This window comes from Drosophila innubila (genome assembly GCF_004354385.1).
Source record: "Drosophila innubila isolate TH190305 chromosome 2L unlocalized genomic scaffold, UK_Dinn_1.0 4_B_2L, whole genome shotgun sequence".
In the NCBI taxonomy this organism is placed as follows: Eukaryota; Metazoa; Arthropoda; class Insecta; order Diptera; family Drosophilidae; genus Drosophila; species Drosophila innubila.
This window is the reverse complement of record NW_022995372.1, coordinates 7385816-7409359: the sequence shown is the minus strand read 5'-3', so window position 1 is coordinate 7409359 and position 23544 is coordinate 7385816. Positions and strand designations below refer to the sequence as shown.

At 35.1% G+C, this 23544-nt stretch overlaps 2 protein-coding genes across 3 annotated transcripts; one reads left to right on the top strand and one right to left on the bottom strand.

Annotated features, from left to right (window-relative positions):
- On the bottom strand, positions 1–17815 carry LOC117794451. The gene is made up of 4 exons (XM_034635038.1): positions 17550–17815; positions 2706–2900; positions 622–791; positions 1–560 (listed from the first exon to the last, which is right to left on the bottom strand). The coding sequence occupies exons 1-4, from the start codon at positions 17611–17613 to the stop codon at positions 279–281; spliced, it is 711 nt and encodes a 236-aa protein (XP_034490929.1). The 5' UTR covers positions 17614–17815; the 3' UTR covers positions 1–278.
- Positions 17816–21186: 3371 nt separating this feature from the next.
- On the top strand, positions 21187–23543 carry LOC117781460 (protein FAM92A). Of its 2 annotated transcripts, XM_034618221.1 has the most exons (6): positions 21187–21407; positions 21459–21618; positions 21697–21837; positions 22137–22598; positions 22932–23144; positions 23292–23543. In XM_034618221.1, the coding sequence occupies exons 1-6, from the start codon at positions 21268–21270 to the stop codon at positions 23430–23432; spliced, it is 1257 nt and encodes a 418-aa protein (XP_034474112.1). In that variant the 5' UTR covers positions 21187–21267; the 3' UTR covers positions 23433–23543. The 2 variants fall into 2 exon arrangements, with proteins under 2 accessions (XP_034474112.1, XP_034474113.1); XM_034618222.1 differs by lacking the exon at positions 23292–23543 and having other exon boundaries at positions 21268–21407; positions 22932–23279.
- The last annotated feature ends 1 nt before the right edge of the window (position 23544 follows it).

Below are 23544 nucleotides of genomic sequence, written 5' to 3'. Positions count from 1 at the left end.
TTTAGTTTTAATGCAAACCTTTATTTGAAAAAAAAGTATTAGAAATTTTAATATATTACAAGTTGACATGTATGAATAGATTCATAGGCGGCTCAATATACAGATTGTTCAGTTATATGTATATAGTATGTATATATTTAGACGATTAGTAGAGCTCTACGAAGAATTCGATTATATTTATTGGCAAGGCATTTTGTAAGCATTTCCTGGTTAGATTTTCTTTTTAGTTGCTTTGGAAACGCTGGTAAAAGCTGTCAAAGTTTTTTTTATTCTGGCTTTTATACCTGAGGTCCATCGATGTCGCGGACTTCGTTGTCCCTGGGCTGCTTCTCCAGGGGTTCACGACGATCCTCGTCGGATTCATCAAGTTCGCTGCGTTTCGGAGGCGCCGAAGTGGGGGGTGAACTTTCCGGCTTTACCTCACCATTGTTATTGGTCACGCCCTCCACAGCTTCCTCGCCACTATCCAAGGGTCGCACATTAACCACACGCACCTTGAAAATATTGTTGGTATCCCCATAGACGGTCTCATTGATCTCGACTCTGTGACCATCCACGACCTAAACGAATTTTCATATCTAAATTTTGCATTTAATGGCAGACTTTGATGTTGAGTCTTACCTTAACCGTTGATGTGGTATTGCCATTCTTGGTATCCAAGGGGGTCAGACCTCTCAAGCCGAAGCCAAGTGGAAAGCCAGTTTCAATAGACGAGTCCCCAGATCCAGCCTCAGAATCATCTGAACCGACTGTCACGGGCCAAAGACGAGCGCGCAGACGACGGAAAATGTCTGAAAATGTAGAAAAATAAATTCATATTAAATGTTGTCTGTGGGATAATTTTACGCCAAAACAAACTAGAATGATAGTAGAAGGGCCACAAATTGAAAATGAGGTGGGAGTGTGGCCAAGTGAGGAAGGGGAAAGGAGTGGCAACTACAAAGGCGTGAGGCACAAGGTATTCTGGGAATTGTCACAGATGTTGCAAAGTGGCAAGTCCGTCTGTCTTGACGACTCCGGATGTCGTTGTTGTCATCTCTATCTATCTCACTCCCCCATTCACTATCCCTCGCTCTCTTTATCGTCTCTTTGTTGACGCCAGACTCTAGACGTCTTTTGCCTTGCTAATGCGTTTTTCTGTTTAAAATCCTTAATCCGTAAACGCACTAAAAAGCGTTTTCTGTGTCGCCAGCGTCTGCTTGCAACAACTAATCCTCTTGCCCCCTGAAACTTACCCCTTTGCCACATGCAATAATACATTTGCTTCACTCACTTTGCACATTTTCTCATTGGTTCGTTCTTTATTCATTCTTCTTCTCACTCAACCTTGTCATAAATACTTGACCGCATTGTATTTGTTCTCACCCCCATGCTGCAATTCATTTGCTTGTTGCATTCTAATGAGTTTACGAGTGCCACAAATACTTGACATCATTGCCACATTGTGCTGCCCTTTGAACTTACTTCAAGGTGCCTTTAAATTTTTTTACTTCAAGCTGTTTTTCCTAGTTCTTCTTCCTTAGGCCAACTTTAATGCATCATTTGGAATGCCAATTTGGTATAGAACAACAAGTCAACAACTTTTTCGTGTACCCTATAAATGTTGAATATTTTGAGTTTCCTTGAAATTATAGCTGATGGTTTTATTGTAGTTGAATTGTAGAAATTAAAACAGTTTTGAAAATCGTTTTGGAAAAGTTCCTAATAATAATTCAATTACTTCTGTTTTATTATTATTAAATAAAAATAATTTATTTTTTATTAATTTTAGAAGAACAATTAATGTATAAGTTTTTCAATATCCAATTAAAACTATATTCTCGAAATCTTAAAGTACTCGAATTAGTTACTTTTTTCTGTAAATCTAAAGCTGAAGTAACAGTTTCGAATATAATTTTTTATTAAGCTAAGAATATTCGTCATCTCTGAAAAGAATTTCATAGAGCATTCGCTTTTTATCATACATTTTCAAGCAATGTATGGTAGCAGCAAACATAATGAAAAGTTTTCCCCTTGTTTCTGTTGTTGTTTTTGAGTTGTTATCTTTGTGAAGAAGCTGATTCTGAAGCTAAATAAAAGTTTTCATGCATATAAAACGAGGCATTGGCTTAAGAACTTTTACAGCGTATTAGTTAGCAAAAGATTTATGGAGTTTATGGAGCACATCTTCTTCTCTATCTTCATCTTAGTTAAGAAGCATTTTAGAAATGCTTTTTTGCACAGCTAACCAAGGCTCAAACTTTTCACTTTTAATGGTCATCCGAGTTTGACCCTCCTTACATCATGCATATACAATATCAATATAAGTCTAGAATATAAGGCAGAAAAAAACTTTGTCTATCCACAAAATTTTTGACATAATATTTTGATAAATTGTTTACATTTTTTTGCCATGGCTTGGCGAACTCTTAACTTTGTCTCTCTCTCATACGAAAGTTGTTAAAAACTCAAACATTACATGTTCATTGTACACACAGACATACTATACATTCGTATGTATTTGTATGCTCTGCAAATATGTTCAGTAATTGGCTTGGCATCTGAAGGCGTATGTCATTTAATAACCATAATAAATGAAATGTGCATTAAATGCATTCGTACTTTGTACATTCTACATAGTAATTACTCGAAATAACAATTTCAACAATACAATTGTAATTAAATGCAATTGCACATGCGTCACGTGGCAGCCACAGTTTACTCACCATCGAAAGAGTCAAAGAAGCCAAGGTTGAAGGCTGATGGATTCGGTTGCAGGAATGGATATCCAGCACCCGTATCAATATCGCCCGTATCGATGACGCCCTTAAAGTCATGGAAGTCCGTATCGCTTGATTCGCTTACGGGTCGACGTTGTGGCACGGATATCACCTCGGCATCGTCCTGTGGACTATTACGTGCTGCAAGCAGAAAATTAAAGTTCACAATTATTAAAAAATGTATACAAATATAATACTCATAGTTATAATTAAAAGCACAATTTAAAACAAATTCGACCGAAGTATTGCCATAAATTATCCGCGAAAAGTGCGTGAAATAAGCCAAATCAGCAAACAGTAAACTGAAACCTGAAACCACAAACTGCTGACGTCTTTTAGGTCCTGCTTTTGGCTCCCCTTAGCTTTTCCTATGTACCTCCCCTTTGTGCCGCCTTTGGTCGTCATTTGTGTTAATCATTTGGGAGCCTCATTAGCGCTTATTAGAGCTTTCATTTTGTATAATTTTCTGCTCTGAAAATATCTATGTTTATGGGGGGAAAATGTCTTGCCCTTTTGAGCTGACCTTTAGAGCTGTGTACTAACGAAATGCTGATGGTAGACTGTTTATCAAATAATACAGGGACTCCTGGTGTTTCTATGGCTTCATTATATTTATTATGTATTTTTTTGTAGAGCAATCTCAAATAATTGCAATATTTATTTGTGCAATTTAATTATAATTTCAATTAAATATAATATGCCACTGGGCCATATTTAATTTCTTCTAATATTAAGAAATATGCAATAAATCAATGATCTTATAATATTGTAGCAGTAAAACATACCAACATTTGCTTTATGTAATTTAGCCTTTTAATATAATATTAATTGCAATTTAAATGCCAACTCTTATATACCTTGATTGACAATATCATCCTACTACTAAATAGACTTGTGACCTAAGATTTCTTGTCTCAATTACTTACATTTATTTAATAATTAAAATGTGAAATTGTAATAGCTGGAAAATCTCCTAACTGCTGCAGATTAAAAACCGCTTCCACTAACTCTATTAAGATCTATTTCACCATTTTGCTTCAAAATAAACAACACAACTTGTGTTTACAACTCGGAGACGTCGCATCGTTGGGGGCAGAGTTCAGGCTGGTTGCCTAGATGGATGAATGTGTCCCCCTTGGCCATGCTGCAGTTCATAAATCTCGGCAGCTGAGAGTGACAGCGTACAACAAGTGGCAGGACAGCAAATAAAAAAGGCAAGTTCAACTAACGATGTTAAAAATAAGTCAAGCAAAGTCGGGACTTGACTTGGAATGAAATGTGAAATGGGAAATGTGAAAAGTGTGAGAGTTTTTCATGTTGCGTAAAATGCGTACGTACAAATGCAAAATGTAAATGTACACCTGGGGTGTATCGCCCCCTTCTACCCCATTGGCCCTTCCCTTCATCATATGGTATGTCAAGCCCCCTTGAACATTCGCCTTTTTAAGCCGATTTATGAGAAATACACACGGCATTCGTAATATGTTTGGTTTAAAAAAGTCTCCGCTATGTACTGTATATTCTATGTATGTATGAGTGTATAACTGATGTCGTCTGCAACGATCAAATATAAATTGGAGCAGTGCAACAGCAACAGCAACAGAATCGAGACAAAAACCAAGTGGACGGGGTCGCATATGAATGTCATTTACAAGTGCAAATATTTACCTTTTGTGGCACACACGAAAGTGGGCTACAAGCTGGCAAATATGCAGCGTGGATATTTATATTTATATGCATATATACAGCAAATATCCATGTGATAAATCCGTACGAATATACGACTACCAAATGAGCTACTATTCATTTTCAACTCGAATCCTACATTTTATCCTGCTAAATCAAGAAATACTATAGGTTTGTATGCCCAAAAGTATACACCGGACATTTTATAACCATGTCTTATGAATGTATTATAATAACAAATGATGCATATATAATTATAGTAACTCAGCTGTTAATCAGCTATATAAATAAAACCCCACAACTTTTTAAATACCTTGTAAAACCCCGCCTACAACTTAAATATTACAGTTGCTCAACTATAAGGTAGGATAACTTCTAAAATGATTGCAAAACCCAAACTCTGTGTGCGATTCTGTTGAAACTACTTAAATTCAAAGCTGGTATCCACATCAATATATATTTTAAATAATAAACTATCGTATTTAAACTCGTAGCTCAGATGTAAAACAACTAAACCTGGGAGTTTTCACCATTCTACCTAAAAACAAACCTTGACGATACTACCATGTCCTTTTTTCTATTAATATTCCAAATTTAACTAGTAAAGATGATCTAAAAATAAGCTAGTCTACTGTGCCATAACACATTTCATGGTTTTATGTAGCTGTTGTTGGTGTCGTGACAGATTGTGCAAACCAAATTGAAACGTGTTTGAGAGTGCCAAGAATATTTTGAAAATGAAAATCACACACAACTCTACAAAATAAATACTGAAGGTTGCAAACCCCTAACAGGCGTCCCTTCTAAACTCATTCGAAAAAAGAAGGCGTTATTAATCATGCGAATACTATAGAAAGCCGAAATAGCCTGTAACGAAAACATCTACATGGCATATTCATTAATTTTCCAATAATTAAGCCCTGTCCAGCAAACCGTGGGAGGGGGATTGGAGAGTAGGTTCAGTTGGTTTATTGTTCTCCTGGCTAAATTATGAAATTAATAAAAGCAGTTGGCAGTTTGGCTTTGTGTTACAACATTTTCCGCAACGCGCTGCGCTTTTGTTCTAAACACAACGAATTTGTTGCTAATTATGTAGGGTTAACTGTGTGCTGGGCCGTTTTTGGGCACCCAGGATTAAGGGGGCGTGGTTTTTGGCTGTTGGCCTGTTGCTGCCATTCTTCTTTTTTTGCTGAGGCGCCACAAATAAAATCACTTGGCCTGCGTTTTATGGTGCTAATTGCCAACAGGCAAAGGGCCGTCTGGTTAAGATTGGAGCCCAATTCTGGGAGGGCACAGACTGCGTCAATTAATTAACATAATTGTACAATTTTGCATAATTTAGTATAATGAGATTGCTTTTATATTTTCCTGTCTTGACTTTTGACTAAAATTTTTTGTTTCTGAAATATTAATTGTAGTTTATTTTTGAATTACATTTTCTTAAAAAATTTAATAATTCAAGTAAATGGTCTTTTTTATAGTAAAAAAAAATTTTTAATATAAATATTTAAAAATTATATTTTAAATTTTTTGTAAATTAAAAACTTAAATTTTTAATTTTAATGTACATTTTCAGATCTTTTTTATGGAACTTATATATGGAATGCAAATTTTCAACTATATAATGTCAAAACTTTTATGAATTAATAACACCCTCTGCTACAATATGAAAGAATCAACTTTTATTTAACAGTTAGATCAAGTTTTCGCACGTTCAAAAAGAAAAAAAACGCAATCCTGATTATAAAAAGATTTCGCTGAAACATTTAGTTACCTGCAGCTATACAGGGATTTGAGAGATTTACATATCCAACTAACTTACGAACTGCAGCTGCAGCTCTTCACTCAACTCCAATCATAATTACTTGGCAACTTGTGGCTGTCTAAGTCTCCCGAAGGAGAAGAGGAAGGTCCTTGCCTCGTGCCTCGTGCCGCTGCAACTATTGTGGCAACTTTTTACATTAACCAAAGTGTCGGCTATTAAAAATTCATTAATCGCACGCAGCTGAAAAGCAAAACACCTCATAAAAACACGAGCAATTGGGCGCTAGAGAGTAATCGACTTAAAGATACCCTGTCCATAGCTATTTTAAATATTATGTGTAATATATATAATAAATCACATCAAGAAGGAAGATTCTGAATATACCATATAATCATGTAAATCAACTGATGTTCAAAATAATATGACTTAAAGCTCTATAAAATTAGAGATGCTTTCATCTTTCATCTGCTACACACATCTTTACAGAATTATAACACCCTCTTTTATCAGTTTTCAACAGTTAGAGGGTATGAGGACAGAACTGAAAAAACTGTAGCAAAAGTTTAATTGATTTGCGCGCAAAATGGCAAAATAATTGATAGATAGAAGCGCACCAGCTTTTAATGAAAGTTTTGCCCGCGGAGAAAGTTGCCAATATTTACAATTTGCAATAATTCTGGCCACAAAATTTTCTAGTTATTAATTAGAAAAGTTTTCACAAGCAGCTGAAATGGGAGATGAAGCCCCAATGCTGTTGTCAAAATTGATTTTCATTTTGATGAAATTCAAATTTCAAATTGTGTATTGCAGATAGAATTGCATTTTGCAATTGCCCGAAAAACGAAAAAAATAAAATTGTCGAGACTGTTGACGAGTTGATGCGGCGAATGTATTACACATATGTATGTACATATTTCATACATTTGCTACAAAGTATGCTGCATTGAATGGGTATTGGATTTTTTGATATGAGATGGGAGCTCACAAAGCGCATAGAATGCAAACATTTTATTTGATATTACATTTTTCATTTCAATAAAAGAAATTTCAAAATTCTAATTGAAGAAGTTTATTTTGGATAGTGTAACTCGTGAAGTTTGATAGTGATAGCTTATTATTGCGTTTTTCATATAGAAGATTATACTATTATATTTTTTAGTAAAAAATTCTATTTCAATAAAATTTTTGTCAAATTCTTTAGTATTTTCCCTTTTTAATTATTGTGGAGATAAGTTTTTCGTGATATATATATTTATAGATATATATATTTTTTTTTTTTTGATTCATTATTACATCCATATTTCTAAACAAAAACTTCCCTTTTAAAAACAATAAATCGTGACACGAGTAAAGCACATCACACATCCGTTTCTAGTTTTGAATTGGCAAGCATATTGATTTCGTTGGCCAGGCGTAGGCATTGATAATTTTAGACGGTTGCCCAAAACATAAATTCAAACGGATCTCGGCTAGAAAAGTCACCGAGGCGAGCAACCGACACTTTTGGCCAACATATTAATTACCATTTTGGACTGAAATTGGTAAAGGGCCCAAATACGCGTTTCATATTTTGCAGCAATTTGCCGACAAAACGATACGAGATTGAGGGCACAAAGCAGACTTAACAGACAGATAGACAGACAGACATGCTGATGGACAGACTCACACAAATGCGAACATATCGAATATAACGAATTATGGGTATGACGTGAAACCATAGCAGTTTGTAATTATCGGGACTCATATTTATTTGGCTAACGACTATGGCCCAACCAAATACCAAATTATTTGCACCACTCAAATGCTCGCAACCAGTGTTGCCAACTCTTCGAGTCATAAAAAAGCTAAACTAGCCTTAGAAAAGAGCTAGAAATAGCCAGAAAATTGTGGTGGTCGCTAAAAAATAAAAGCTAGAGCACTGAAACGATATTTTTATTGATTAAATCCAGCATATTTAAAAACTTTTCAAGTTTGTCAATCATACCGTCTTCTGCACCTGAAGTTATGTAGGTCTGATTGGCCCTTATCTTTTTTAAGCATACTGCTGGCACTTCATGAATATGACTTGCATCCGCAGCTTTTGATTATATATTTAAGGTATTATCACCTTACACTCGCAATCGATTCATAAATTCTGAAATACCTCGTTAGTGATAATATAAAACTCGATTCAATTGATTTCATAGTTCGAAACGATAAAATGCAATTCCTTTTGGCTTATCGTATTTAAGTGTGGCATATTTTGCTTGGAAAATAGCTATAATTCTGGCTAGCCACTATTTTGCAATTTATCTCGCATTTGCCAACTGCAACCCGCTAGATCTATCGGGGAAATAGCCAAATATAGTGCATGAGTTTGTGTGTGCGCCTGCGAGAATTTGACAACCTACGAAGATGGTTCTTAGTTGAGATTACTTAACTAAAAGATACCCTGCAATGGGGCTAGAATATAAGTTCGAATAAAAAATGCTGCAGCTTCATAAAACAAAGATGGATTATAGAAATAATAATAATAAAAAATAGTATATTCCTCTTAAAACTACAAAAAAAAAAAAAAAATAATTATAATAAATAAAGCATTCGTAAGTAAGTGATGATTGCGTTGGTTATTCCTTATATGCCGTTTTTCATAAGCTACCCTGGAGACTACGTCTCAACAATTCATATACTTATAGGGTGTAACCATATCAAAAATTCAAATATATTGCCTGCATTTAAATTACTTTTAATTGGAGAAAATTATTACCACTTTCTTTTGGGAGAAAAGTGAAATATGAGAAATGCCCAGTTTTCATTGTGTTTATGTTCAATTGAAAATTAGTTATGATACGAGTATTTTGCAGGCTTTCTCTTGAAATCTCATATTGAATTTGGACATCAAAGCTTAAAGTTAATATTACATGTAGAAAAATGCAGTTATAATTGTATTTAATTGATATAGTATTTATATAATTATGTAGTTGAGCTTACAAATCACAGCCAAAATTAATGTGTATTCTTGATTATCATTGACATCATCTCATGCTTCATTACTTCCTATAAAATTGTGTAGTCTCTGTCTATCAGCAACGATTCGGTTTCATACTTATCACACACACTGTCATGGTCTCTTTCACGCTGCTGCCAATCAGTCGCCGGTCAACTGACTAAAGTCCGCCTCCCCCCCTGTTTTCTGTCATTGTGTGCCATCAATACCCACAAGAGGAGAGGGGACTTTCAATGTTTCATAGAGTCGCGTAGATAACTAGAACTACGCCGCAACCTCTAATAGGCAACGCATCCGCCACAGAAGCCCGGACACTGACCAGACCCAGATGTTGTTGTTATGCCTCTGCTGCGCGTGACATTAATCAAGCCTAGGCCAAAGTCCCACATGCCATTGCCACCTGCAACATCATCATCCACATCACCATCACCATGACTATCCCTATCATCATCATCATGTGCAACACACACGATGCTCAACCCGTAGGGTGGCCAAAAAATCATTGTAGACATTTGTAATTAGAATTGATAGCAAAGCAGTCAGTTTGTGAGAAGTAACGGGGAGAGTATAGGGTATGAGTCAATCAAGTAACCCCACACACAATGCAGCAGCTGAGGCTCCACTGTGGCTGCTGTCGTTAAACAAATTTCGTTTTCGTCTCTGGATATGTGTACTCAAAGCCAGAAGCCAGAGCTGGAGCACGTCCATCATTTGTTAAAAGTTCGATTTTTTTGGTATTCCCATCCTAAAATGGAAACGCAGTTAAAGGGCGCGAGAGGGGGACGATGGGGGGCAGTAAATGCAAGCTAACAAAATATCAGCAGACGTCAATTGAATGGCATTTCCCTTGGAGAATGACAGCTAACTGAGCTCTGGGCACTTTCACTAGTTGAATTGAAGGGGAGGGATTTGGAGCATAATTGAAGGGAGGGGGGTGGATTGGGCTTAAGTTTCACTTTCGGCACAAAATCCTGTTGACATTTGCCAGGGCCCCAACAACACATGCCGAGTGCAACTTGTGTGGGACATCAAACTAATTTTCCCCCTGTTTAGGAGTTCTTGAACGTGACAGAAGTCCGCACTTGCCGGCCATCCAACTGAACTGGCATCTCTTTCTGACATCCCATCACATCTTCACTCCCTCTCAGCTTGCCCCTTATGCTGTTTGTGTCTCTTGCATTGACTCACTCATTGCTTTTCAACTGATTTGAAATCATTTTAACCCAAATTGCATACAATTGAGTTTGTCAGCCTGTCAGTTGGCCGCCATCTCAACGAGGCGGCTTGAAGAGATTCTCTCTTCTTCTCTCTCTTTCGACCAGCAAATGTATGTATGTAAGTAATTGAAATGTAAGTGTGAGATAGTGCAAAGGAATGCTTTAGTAGTTGTGGTCAATGAAAGGGAGCTCCACATTTTAAAGAGAAAGGAGTTACTTATTTCAATATCTATAAAAATTATTAATTATTAAAAAAAATTTTGGATTACTTTGAAACATTAAACCGCCATAACTGCCGTTCTATTTGTCCGATCTTGATGCGATTCAGTGGGATAATAGATAATATTACAAGATAACGTTAATAACCATAAAAACATTATTATCTTAAAAACTGTTGGTGTGGTGTTTATTCGCGATTTGTGGGGGCGTGGCTTAAATTTGAAACAAACTTGATCTGCGTGGGGTATATAGACATCTGTGTGCCAAATGTAGTTGTACGAACACAATATACCCTTTCACTTATTTTTTAAGTAACGGGTATAATAATACTGATATAGAAATAGAAACTATATAATATTTTTAATTAAAAATCGAAAATATCCATCCTGGCTGTACACATTCCCTGAATGAAGCCCAGTTAAACGAAATTTAATTGCAAAGTTAAAATAAAAATCAGTTGAAAAAAAAACACATAACTCTATTAAGCTTAATGCATAAGTCAGCTTTATTAACCTCATAATTATTTACCACAGCCCACAGATATCTTTCACACAATTAAGGACAGTTTAAATACGTGCCCGCCAATAAGGCAATTGTGGCCAAAAATAACCGCTAATCCGAAAAAATGTTTAAAAAATTTCGTTATTTGCAAACAATAAAATTGAATTCAATTAATTTTGTGGGTCGGTGGGTCAGGTAGAATTTGCTCTTAGCACTTGCTGTAGACACTCCTCAGATAATTCCGGTACTGCCTTCATTTTTCACTTGCGATACACTCATTCATTCATTTATTCATTCATTTATTCATTCATTCATTCGCTCAGCCACTTGATTTGAATTTTCGCAGAACAACGCGAAATCAACAAAACAAAACAAAATGCCTAAATAAAAACCTTGCCCCGTTGTAACCCCCATTTAGGAATGGCTGTTGTTGTTGTTGCTGTTGCTCGTTTGTTGCCAAATGTGACAATCGTGTCACGTACGCAATGTTCTGGAAGATTGAACGTTACGTTTGTCGCGTTTAAAATGAGTTTTTTTCCTCTGAATTTGATTTTGATTGTTTGGTCCCGGACATGGGTCCCAGCTCCCTTTACCATCTCTTAGCTCCTCTCTATCCTTCCCCCAGGAACTTACTGCCGTGATTTGTCGTCATCGTCAATCGCCACATGCAGCAAATTATTTGGCATCAGCAAAAAGTAAATTTTTTTAATTTTAGGCTGAATGTTCGCAGGGATTTACCAGCCAATATTCCCGACTCCGACCTTCATTACGCCCCATAACTTGTTGTTGTTCTTCTTTTTTTTCGCTGTCGGCGCGTGCAGAAATTTTTAAAATATTTTCTGTTCTATAAGTGTTTGGTGATTTCTCTTGTTTGCCACAGGTGCAACGTTGCAATGTATCGAATTATAGCTTTCACTTGGCATTTTTAGGGACACCAATTGCGATTATAATATTGGAATGATTTTCAACTTTTAAATTGATTTAAAAATGCAGCTAGATTATTCCCATGATATTTAATACTTATGCAGGGGTGCCACAGAAAACGAAACAAACCGAAAATATCCCAAAAATGTGTGAAGTTTTTGGGAGAGTTTCGGATTGTTTCGCTTTCTGTGGCACCCCTGATTAAGAGATGGTATCTATTTTATAATCAATGATTCATGAATTAATTACTAATCCTTTGATTTGAATGTTTTTAATATGAGTTTAGTTTGGTTGGCAATCGAAATGTTTGTCAAGAGCCTTCAATTAGTTGACAAAATGTCAATGTAGGCAAACAATCCTTGATGTGTCAAATTTCAAGTTGCAAGCGTAGAACTCTCAGTTGAAGCAGACACACATCAAGAGTTGACTCTTAGAAATTGCCAGCCTTGCAAATTTGACAAATGCCAGGCGGGCATTATAAAGGGGATGTGCAAGGTGCTTTTTGGGTGGTTTTTGCAGCATGAATTATGATTACTAACTGAGTGCTTAATGTTAATCAATGTGAGTGTAAAGTATGTGAGGATACCAAATGAGAAGATGTGGAATTGGATGATAACTGAATGATAATTGCAGACACATGTTATGTAAAATGCAAATGTAGTGTGACAGCTTCACATGCAGACACATGAATATATATATACATTTATATATGGAGAGATATAGCTAGAGATTGAGGGAGTTTATGTATATACGTATTTTTAGTTGGCAGCAAAAACCGCAAATTGCCATTAACGAAAATCTAATCATAACCGGAAATTAATTTGACAGGAATCTCATTAAATTTACAGCTTCGTAATGCTGCTGCGGGTGGGAAAGAGCCGAGAGGACGGTAAACAGCTGCAGCTAGCTCTTTGTGTCCTCCCTTTGCCCCTCAGCTGCCATTTGGCAATCGTTTAAATCTGCACGCGTTGACATTGCAATGACTATTTGAGTAATACTCGGGATTTTCATTATAATACACAATTATTCCCATATATATTTACATATGCGCATACATATGTGCGAGTATTTATGTGTACAGTGTGTACAGTGTATGCTGACTATGAGCCACTGCAGCTGCTGTTGTGCCTTCTCGTAATTTATATGTGATTTTGGGTTTTGCGCCATGCGTGGCTGAGCATTAGGCGCTTGCACATTTTGCCAGCACATAAATTAACATAAAGAGCAGGTCCGAGAAGAGTGAAGGGAGTAGAGAGGCAGGGAGAGAGAAAGAGATGGGGATATGTTGGGTACACTCTCAGGGGATGCCTTGCAGCGATTACGTGACATTGAAACGGGCTAAGTGGCTCTGCAGTTTTCAATCACAGACAGCGAGGGAAAGAGGTGCGAAAGAGAGACAGAAATTGGGTGAGGGAGAGAAAGAGCGAGATAGAGAGAGAGATCAGTGTATCAGACAGTTTTGTAATTTACAATAATTCAGCTTTAAAGCTTGCATTGTATGACTCATCAATCGATTAAAGGGACAAAGGGGAAGCTAAAGCTTTTCGTGACAGCTGACAATTGTCATATATATATATATGTGCGTGTGTGTTTGAGTTGGGTTGGTGCATTATAATATCCGGAATTTGCAGCTGATAAGGCAGTCAGCTAGCGAAATTGTTTATTAATTTAACATTGCGTTCGGAAAATGGCACCTAAATATCAACAAAGCACACAAATTAAAGCAATCAACAAAAATTAAACAAAAAATTAAAAACGTTTCTAAAGATTAAAGAGTAAATGATATTTAAATTTAAATTTTTCATTTGCAAGGATTTAGCCTTTAAGTAAACTTTAAGCAAATATTTATTTAAGAATTGAAGAAGGTGGTAAAAGTAGAGAGGCTATACGAAAAATTTAAAAATTCATAATTGTTGATAAAAGTTAAAATAAAGATGAGTGTTAAAAATATTAAATATTTCATTGTATATTCTAGTAGATATGTACTTCAGAAAAACCTTTTTTTTTTAATATTTACAAAAATATTGAGTTGAACGTAACAACTATGAAAAGCATCGATATCTTTAAACAACCTAAGCCTAAAAATAATTACACATTTCTAACCATTAAGGTAGAATCTCTGGAAACTTCTATGCATGTCACGATACCTAAACAACTTATTTTCCATCTATTATTATTTTATAATTCAAGCAGAAAATCAACACTTAGCCACCACGACAACATTTGTATAGATATATTTACTGTATATGATTAATCACTCGAATGCCGGGCCAAAACAGTTGTAACAATAATAAATAACAACAGCGCAACTCTTATAAAATTTTATTAGTACTTGCATAGAATTTTTCTATATTTGAATAATTTATTTGAAATATTTTTTCGAGTATCGAATAAAAATGCAAAAAACATGAGAGAAGTAGAAAGTAAAAGCTTTTAATTGTTGTTAAACGGCTTAAGTTATTCATCAGAGTTTTGTCTTGAATATACAGTAAACACTCGGTCAATGAACAGTAGTACATAAAAAGATTACCTAAATAAAAGAATCTGGAATCCAGAGGATAAACTTTATACATATTTGTAGCATAAATATATTCCAAAAACAAGTAAACTATAGAATTCCCTTTAAGAGTTCCCTTAAACGTTTACTGTAACCAGTACACACTGTAATTTATTCAACCGGCAATCATCGCAACAACTGTCCAGTCAACAAAAAGAAATAAATTTTAATTACAAAAAAAAAAAAAAATTAAAGTGACTATAAAAAATAGTAATAATAATTACAAACACAAGTGTAAGTTTTAGTACCAGTACCAGTACCAGAAAACACATTCCGCTTTTATTTGTATTTCAACTGCATTGTTGATAAACTTTGTTAATGTTCATTAATTCGTTTTCAGCTTTGATTTGTCGGGTACATTGTAATTGTGCCTATTTAATTGGCCGTCAGTGTAAGCAATTTGTTCCATTGAATCACTTGAAATGAGAGCGGCTAATCCCCAGCTGAGTTAACATTAAAAATGTAAGCCTTTAGGCAATTAATTCCAGCTGAGAGTTAAGAGATCGACAAATATTTAAATAGTTTGGTGAGATTGTTAATTAAGTTCTAGTTAAATGCACTTTCAATATATCTTAAAAAAAAAGGTTTTTAAATAAAATGATATATATTATAAGAAGTCTTGCCTTAGGCCTTGTTACAATAGGTGCCAATCTGCTGAATTATCTCAATATGTTCCCATTCAATTTATTTTCTTTTCTAACAATATCTCTAAGTACTTAATTATTTTCCATCACATTCACGTAATTGCTTAAATGTTTTTACTTATGAGCAATTGAAAGTGGTTATAATAAATCTCTGATGAAATTACTTTAAATAATTGTTGCATATAACAACTAAAAGCAACAACAATTGACACTTTCAAATACTCGCATTGATATACAAACTCACAAACAAATTGTAGTTCTTTGTGTAGACCTTTTCAAATCTAAGCCCGAAGCTAATTAGCCGCAATTTAGAAAAATCTTTTCGGCCAGACAATTCACATGAATAAATACGACAAAAACTAAACAAATTGCGTCACTTTTAAATAAATAATAGGAAAATGTGAATAATATTTTCATAATACTATTATAAAACGATTTATTATTAGTTTCAAGCGGCAGCCAATTTTTTAGTTTAAAAAATGATTTATATGAATTTCACTGCAACAATTTGTCCAACATGCAGTTGCAATTTGTACGTACCCCTCTACCCCTTTTTCTATATATTTATATGTATATTTGCATTTATTCCATGGAAAAGGCCTTAAACACGAATTATGGCCACAATTAACCCAATTGCGTTGGCCCTGGCTGGCAGTGAACGTTGCTCATAAACTGAAATGCCATAAATGTTGTCAAAAACAGGGAAGAAAAAAGAAATGGCTTAAAAAATAATTTCTCTGGCACTTGAGAACAATTGCAGTCGACAAATTGCAACAACATCAACAGAACCAGGCCAAAAAAAAAAGAAATTGCATTCCGCCAGAAATGAGTTCATTAAACTGACGAATGTTTGGGCAAACAAGTAAAGAATAAATCAACTTGACCATTAATTAAGTTGATCTTAATCTAAGATTAAGAAAAACAATTTAAGTTTTGCTTCGTGTACAAAAATGTTTACTAATTAAATATAATTATTTCTTTCCATAGACACAAGATTCTTCTTTATACTTACGAAAATTGGTTTAATTTTAAGGTTACTTAACATATTTTTATTTGACTCATGGGCTTTTGTTTTATATTTTGACTCATAAATAATCAGCTGATATATTAATTGAAGCTGAACAATTGAGTCAAGTTATAGGTAGCGCTTTTTAGCAAAAAAAAATAAATGCGGAAAATGAAATTAAATTATATTATTATCAGCATGGAATAGCTCTATTGAAATACAGTCACTTACAAATAACGCAGATCGAATCAAATTAGCCTCAGTTTTTCTAGAGCCTTGTCTCACATGGTTTGTCAACTGTCTTGCGAGCTATTTTTTTAATTTACTTGTACAGTTACAAAATCAACATGTTATCAACAGTTGCTCCTAGTTATTCCCCTTGAATTGTTTAAACAAATATGTATTAAAAATATTACATTTTCTGAATTATGGCTGCTCTCCTGTCAGCTCTATCAACTTAGCTGACCCGACTTAAAATGTTAAAGCAACATTTAAACAACAAACTAAAAATAATAATAATGCAAAAAAGGAAAACCGGAAAAAAGACTCGTTGTCCAACGGAATTATGCATAAAATTTGCATATTTCTCTGGTAAATGATTTGACTGCTTCAAATTTGACAACTTCAAGTGGCAGTGGCAGCTGCTGTGACCCCTCCCACCTTGCCCCTCTCCCTATCTGTTGACTACACCCAATTCAGCGTCTTCAACTTCAGCTGCTGCAATTTATGCATTCAAGTGGCAGCCAAAGGCAGCAACGGCGACGACGACGATGACGACGATGATGAGGCAAACTGCGTCAGTCGTTGTTGTATCTTGTATCTTGTATCTTGTATCTGGCATCTTGTATCTGCAGGATGCATTTTGCAGTTTGCTGATTGTCAAGTGCGTGCGCTCTACAATCCTGTCCAATTGCTATCAAAAGCAGGCATCATTATGCCGCACAAATTACGCAAATACAATGGTAAATTTTCTAGAATCGGCGCTTTATCAATTTTCATTGTTGATGCCCGGGCTCAAAAGGTCAACCAGAAAACGACAATATCAATTTTAAATTCCAATGATCACTTAACACAAAGAAACTTAATATTTCTTCTATTTTTACACTTGTATTCCATTCGGTTTCTGATTAAACCATTTGAAACTTGTTTTTTATATACTCAAAGGCATCGAGCATTTGATTTTACTCAACAGTATATACTGTGAAGTCCATTTGCATACTTCGATTTTATTGTCCATTTTAAGTTTTTCAACTTGTGAACAAATTATTTAGTAATTTAAACTTACCGGGCAAAGTCAAAACGCCGCTTGAAGCCAACGTGATCAGTAGAACAGCAAACAGCAGCTTCATCTTCGCTTTTCACACACTTTTGTCTTCTTTATTAAAGTTTAACAAATTTTCAAATATTTATTTAGAATACACACACTTGCGGCAATTCGTTTGATTTGTTAAAGGGGCTTTATTCTGGACACCAGTTTCCGATTCTGTTCTGTTTCGAAAGACAAACAATAGTCAAATGCGCTTAAATGCGTTGAGGAAGCGGCAAATAAACAGCGAACGGTGTACGTAAAATGCAAACAGCAAAATCACTGAGTAAAATGAGCAACAGATTGAGCGATAATACCTAGTTGGTGGGAGAATTGGAAAGAATTACTCTCATCACTCAATTAGCTCAGCTCTGAGTGAGATTGTTATAAATAACCGACAAAAACAAGTTGAAATCTGAATTGAATTGAAAAGGGGTGATCAAGATTCTAAATATAAGTGCGTGCAGTTAAATAGCTTAAGTAAATGTACTAGTACTAGTGAGAAATGTTCTCTAAGCTCTTTGAAGCTTTAAGTCTTAACAGAGCTTAGAGATTTGTATGTATTTTGTTATGATTAATTTTTTTTTTAAATCAATAGCTTAAAGTTATAGTTTTAGTAAATTCTAAATTATAAATATAAAGGAAAAATATATTTGCTTCTCTGGGCAGCTTTCTCTTAAGACACAGAGTCAAATTTTTGATATAAAGTCAATCATCAACTTCTTGATTAAATCGCTAGAATGATGTACCCTACAAGCACTTATTAAGCATATAAATATAAAAATAACTGACCAGCAATTGCTGTGGGAACTGAGGTGGACATGTTTTTATTGCCGCCACTGTAAGGCAATGAACGACGGCATATGCGGCGAATGCGCAATTTTTTTGTGCTGTTCGTATAAGTGCGAGTATTTTTGTTAGTGTTGTGCCCCTTTTTGCCTCGCTCATTTGCGGGTTAATCAATTGTCATTTATGCTTCGTTAGCTGCACGTTTTATTCTCTGTATTGTTTTTGTTTTTTGCTCTCTTCTTCTTTTTGTTTTATTTTGTTTGCGCTTTGGTTTTGAGTGTTAGCCTCAATTGTCTCAGCAAGGAATTATGTCAATTTGTTGATGGCTAAATAATCACTTGCTGCTGTTGTTATTGTTGCTTGAGTGACTTGTGAGTTCAAGGTTATTGTTTTTTTTTATTATTACAATTTGTAAACAATCTAATTTGTTTATGAAATTTGCTAACAACATTTCAGTTGATCGAATCTTAGTCTATTTTCCATAGAAAAATATGTAGACTCGTTTTTTTTAAAACATTTTGCATCACTCGGAAAAATTTACATTTTTGGCTATACAAATTTCCATAAGAAGGCCACTAATTTGAGGTCTCTGAAAAGCTCAAAGTTAATTCCAACTATTTTTAACTAAATATAAAAGCTTCTATATTTTATTTTTAATTAATTGCAGGCTTGAACTTTAGCAATTTCCAGTTAACTTGACAGTCAATATCGCAATTGCGGCTATTAATTACTTTGTTTTCTCCATAAGCGCATTAATCAGATTTGATCATAAGCTTAGTATATTCTCTTCTAACGTAGCTTAGGAAAAAAAGTCTTTTATAGAGTATATAATTAATTTTGCATAAGATTAAATGATTCTAGGTAATTCGCTAGGTCACGTTTGCTTAAGTCACTAGAAATCACGATTAAGCATTACACCAGACTAAGTACTTAGAAGTGTTTTAAGATCAATATTAACTTAAAAATATTTATTTTAAAAAATATCAGAATTTAGATTCGATTTCTTTAGAAAAATGCTTTTGTTCACTTTTTGCCAACATAAATATGATATTAAATCACTTGTTTAAGTTTATAAACATTTATTATTGTAAACATTGCTTATAAAGTTTTCACTTTCACGAAGAAAATCAAGAAATCCATTGCAGTAATCAATTTCTGTATAGACTTTACTAATGTTTTAATATTGTTTATACAAAATTCAGCGGAAATGGCATAAACAAAAAAATATTTGCAAAACTTTTTTACGGTTATTTTCGCAGCAGCAGTTGTTGTTGCAACTCGCGATCGTTTCGTTTTATGAACTCGCGTCGTCTGTCGGCTTTTGTGTTAAATTTCGGACTAACCGTTGCGTACAAAATTTGACTTAATTTATACCAAGGCACGCAGCTCCTCACACATACATACATATGCATATGCACACACAAAGAATGAACGCCAAGCGACAGCAACAAGTGAGTGAGACCGAAAGAGAGAGATCCCGACTAAGAGAGATTTGGAGAATGCTTAAAGAATAGTGACGAATGCAACGGCATTACAAATGCGTAGAAGGGGAAAGGGGAAGTCGGGTTTAAAAAGTGAACGTCGCCACTCCAGACTGAACTATCCCTTGACCAATGCTTTTGAGCCACATTCATTTCCAATTCAAAGCAGATCGACACACAACGCATGCCAAGCAACAACGTTCTCTGTGTACCAAATGAAGCAAAGCAACAGCAACAACGACGAGAATCTAGCACAACATTCCAGTTGGGTGTCTTGACTGAAAGATACCCTAACATAAGAAAAATTACATTGCAACTATTTTACAGGGTAGAACAAAAGCTCAAAATAACAATTCTCTGTTTTTTTTTTAATTTTCTCTTGGATCACCATTGCGGACTCTTTTTATTTAACATTCTGCTCTTGTCTGCCTACACACACATACACACACATTTACATGTGCATGACATATCGCCGCCAACCGGATTCTCATTTAACTGCACATTGCTTTGCTTTATTTTCTTATTGGGTTTTGTACCGGTTCACTCACACATTGCCTTAAGTGTGAAAAGCATTTAAAATTGTAAAATAACCATTTCTGTTAAATCTGAATTCTTTTTGGCAGAGAATGGAACAACATTCTTGCGGTTGCTTTTGTTGTAAATGATAAAAATTCCAAAGAAACTGGCACGCAAGGTCAACTTTTGAATAATATTGAAACAGATCAATTCAATTAAATGAATTAATGAATCTCGACTCTCTCTCTATCACTCTCTTATTTTTTTTCTCTTTTTATAGTTCTATCTCTTTCAATACCTGAATTTTGTGTTTAAATATAGCCGAAAATTCATAGCTGATGCGATCGCCCACGTACGTGTATAACAACAGCAACAACAACAACAAGTTGTGCTCTTGACCCTGACACTGTTCAGTTTGGAAAAATATATGCACGAAATAATATGTCAATTGAAATTTTGCAAACGATTTTATTTCGATTCAAAATAATAGGGTCAGAAATGCGTTTATTATTTAATAAAAAATTCACCCGCCAAAAGTAAGGCGCCATCTGTTAGAGTTCATGAGCATACCATGTGGCGCCGTCTGTTGCGTGAAAGATGATTTAATAATGCGATACTATTGTTTTTTTTTTACAATATCGATAGTAGCTTTTTATCGAAATGCTGGTTATCTTTTGTTTTATGTGAAGCTTTTAAATAACTTGCGGCAATTTTGTGGCTATTTAAAGTGGACGCACACATTGGATGCACTGCAATAATATTTGTATATATGGTATTTTTTTATGCCTAACGGTAAAAGCACATTAAAGCAACCCTGCGTTGTCCCTAGCAACAGTTTTGTTTTGATTGTTGTGCTCAGTTTTTGTTTGTGAAAGAAGAAAACGTGACATTAGAAATTTATAATAATAACTATGTTTCGTCGCGGTAAATTATCGTTTTTGAATACCAAAGATGATCGCATTAAGATAATCAATGAACGCATTAATCTTACCGAACGACATTTAATGGAAATGTGCTCTGCATTTTCATTGTTGACACGGAAAATGGCCAAGTAAGTGGATATTTATGTTGTAGCTTATTGTTTACTCCCAGATGTTCCCAGATATCGCGATGCACACGATGAGCTGGCCAAGAATATTAAAAACTATGCAGATGACGAGGAAATCAATGAGAGTTTGTGTAATGGATTAAAGAGTTTCACAAATGCGGTGACCATAACGGGAGATTACATGGACATTAATGTACACAGAATGGAGTTGAAGGTACTTATACTAGTACTTATATTAAACTACTTATGCTTATACTTATACTTATACTTATACTTATATATATCTGTGCAGATTATCAATGAACTGGCACATTTTGAGCAACTTTGTAAATCGACTCGGGATAATCTTCGTCTGGCCGTCATCGCGAGGGACAAGGAGGTGCTCAGTCAGCGTCAAATGCTCGAACTCAAGTCCAAGTTTTCAGCTAATAATGTAAATACAATACAAAAAAGAAACTATGTCCAAATATCTTTAAAAAGATTTTAGAGTCACTAGTCCTTTTTTATCCAAACTTGGTCAAAATGTATTAGACTTAACTAGTGAATATGGGTGACATATCTGAAGAACAAACATAGTTTTACGCTGAAATTTTGTTAATTTGTGGGGTTTTATTATTTTTGCTTATGATCAAAAAAAGTAAAAGTAATAAGTGCTGTTGGCTTAAACAATATAAAAATATAGTTGATATACTCATACAGATGTAAATGATATAATATATTATAATCCTGTAGAGCGCAGCGGACTCGGAGTTGTTCAAGGCGAAGATGGAGGTGCAACGCACCAACAAGGAGATCGATGAGATTATTAGCAACTTTGAGCAACGTAAATTGCGGGATGTTAAACAGATTCTCAGCGATTTCATCTTGATCTCCATGAAGCAACATACAAAGGCACTGGAGGTGCTCAGCGCCAGTTACTATGATGTGTGCAGCATCGATGAACGTGACGATTTCCTAGAGTTCCAGAAACTAATGAAATGCAAGGAGGATCCTGCAACGCGCAAGGCCTCGCTGAAGAAGGGACTGCGTTCCCAATCCATGGACAGTTTGGAGCGTGAGCATTTGAAGAGTCCGCTGAAGCGTCATCAGAAATTGTCCAAGAGCACCAAGAATCTAACGGGTGGCGGCATAGGACACTCCAGCAAACCCGAGCAGAGCGAGGAGGACGAAAGCGATGGCGAAGAGGAGGAGGCGGTAAGTTATAACCCACGATCATATTTAAAACAACTTTGAATATAGAAAGACTTACTTTAGTTCTGGGAAAGACTTTTCTTAAAATTATATATCATTTTTAAGTCGCAATTCAACATTTTATGAATCATTTAAATTTAATAATAAAATAGAAAATTTTGTAGTCACTTTAATTTTTTTTTTTAATATTCTTTTGAAACTAAGTTTAAATGATTCATAAAATGTTGAATTTGTTTTCAAAAGCTCTATTGAAGTTTTTTAATTCATATTATTTAATCGTTTGATCAATTAGTTTAATAAATTGATTCATCAAAAAAAAAACATTTTAAAAATTAGGAGACCGAACAAAGCGGCGAAGAGGAAGAGGAGGCAACTGGCAGCGGCTCCGATGATGAAGCTGAACAGGAGACGCCACGCACTCCACGCGAGAATGTCTTTGGCGCTAAGTTGCGTGGCAAGGAGTCGACCAGTGCATCCTCAACGGGAACACCGCTGAAACCAGTGAGGCAGAGTGTCAAGCATCCGTTTAAGGCCGTGGCAGCCACACATGTAAGATTGCAAAAGCAATTTCATGTGCCACAAAACTAGAACAGAATATTCCACGTACATTTGCATAATTCGCCCGCTTGGTTACACACGCCTCCATTATTTATCCAAAATAAACAATAAATATTTATATAAGCATAAACCAATCAGGTGGAAAACCGCGACGCCTCAACCCCTCACCCACAAGCGTTACGGACAGCGGTAAGGAAACAAAGGGGCGCGAGAACAGCAACAGGAGGGGCAGCTGGAGGTCGTGGCATGGTAACCGTTGTTGAATCGAAGCGCTTCTGAAAATTTGAATTACAGTTTGACAAGCTCTGGTTCGTGTGTACAATTTTTTTCTTTAATTACAATAAAAACTAAAAGGCAAAAATTCAAAATTTGTTGCCTTGCACAATCAAAA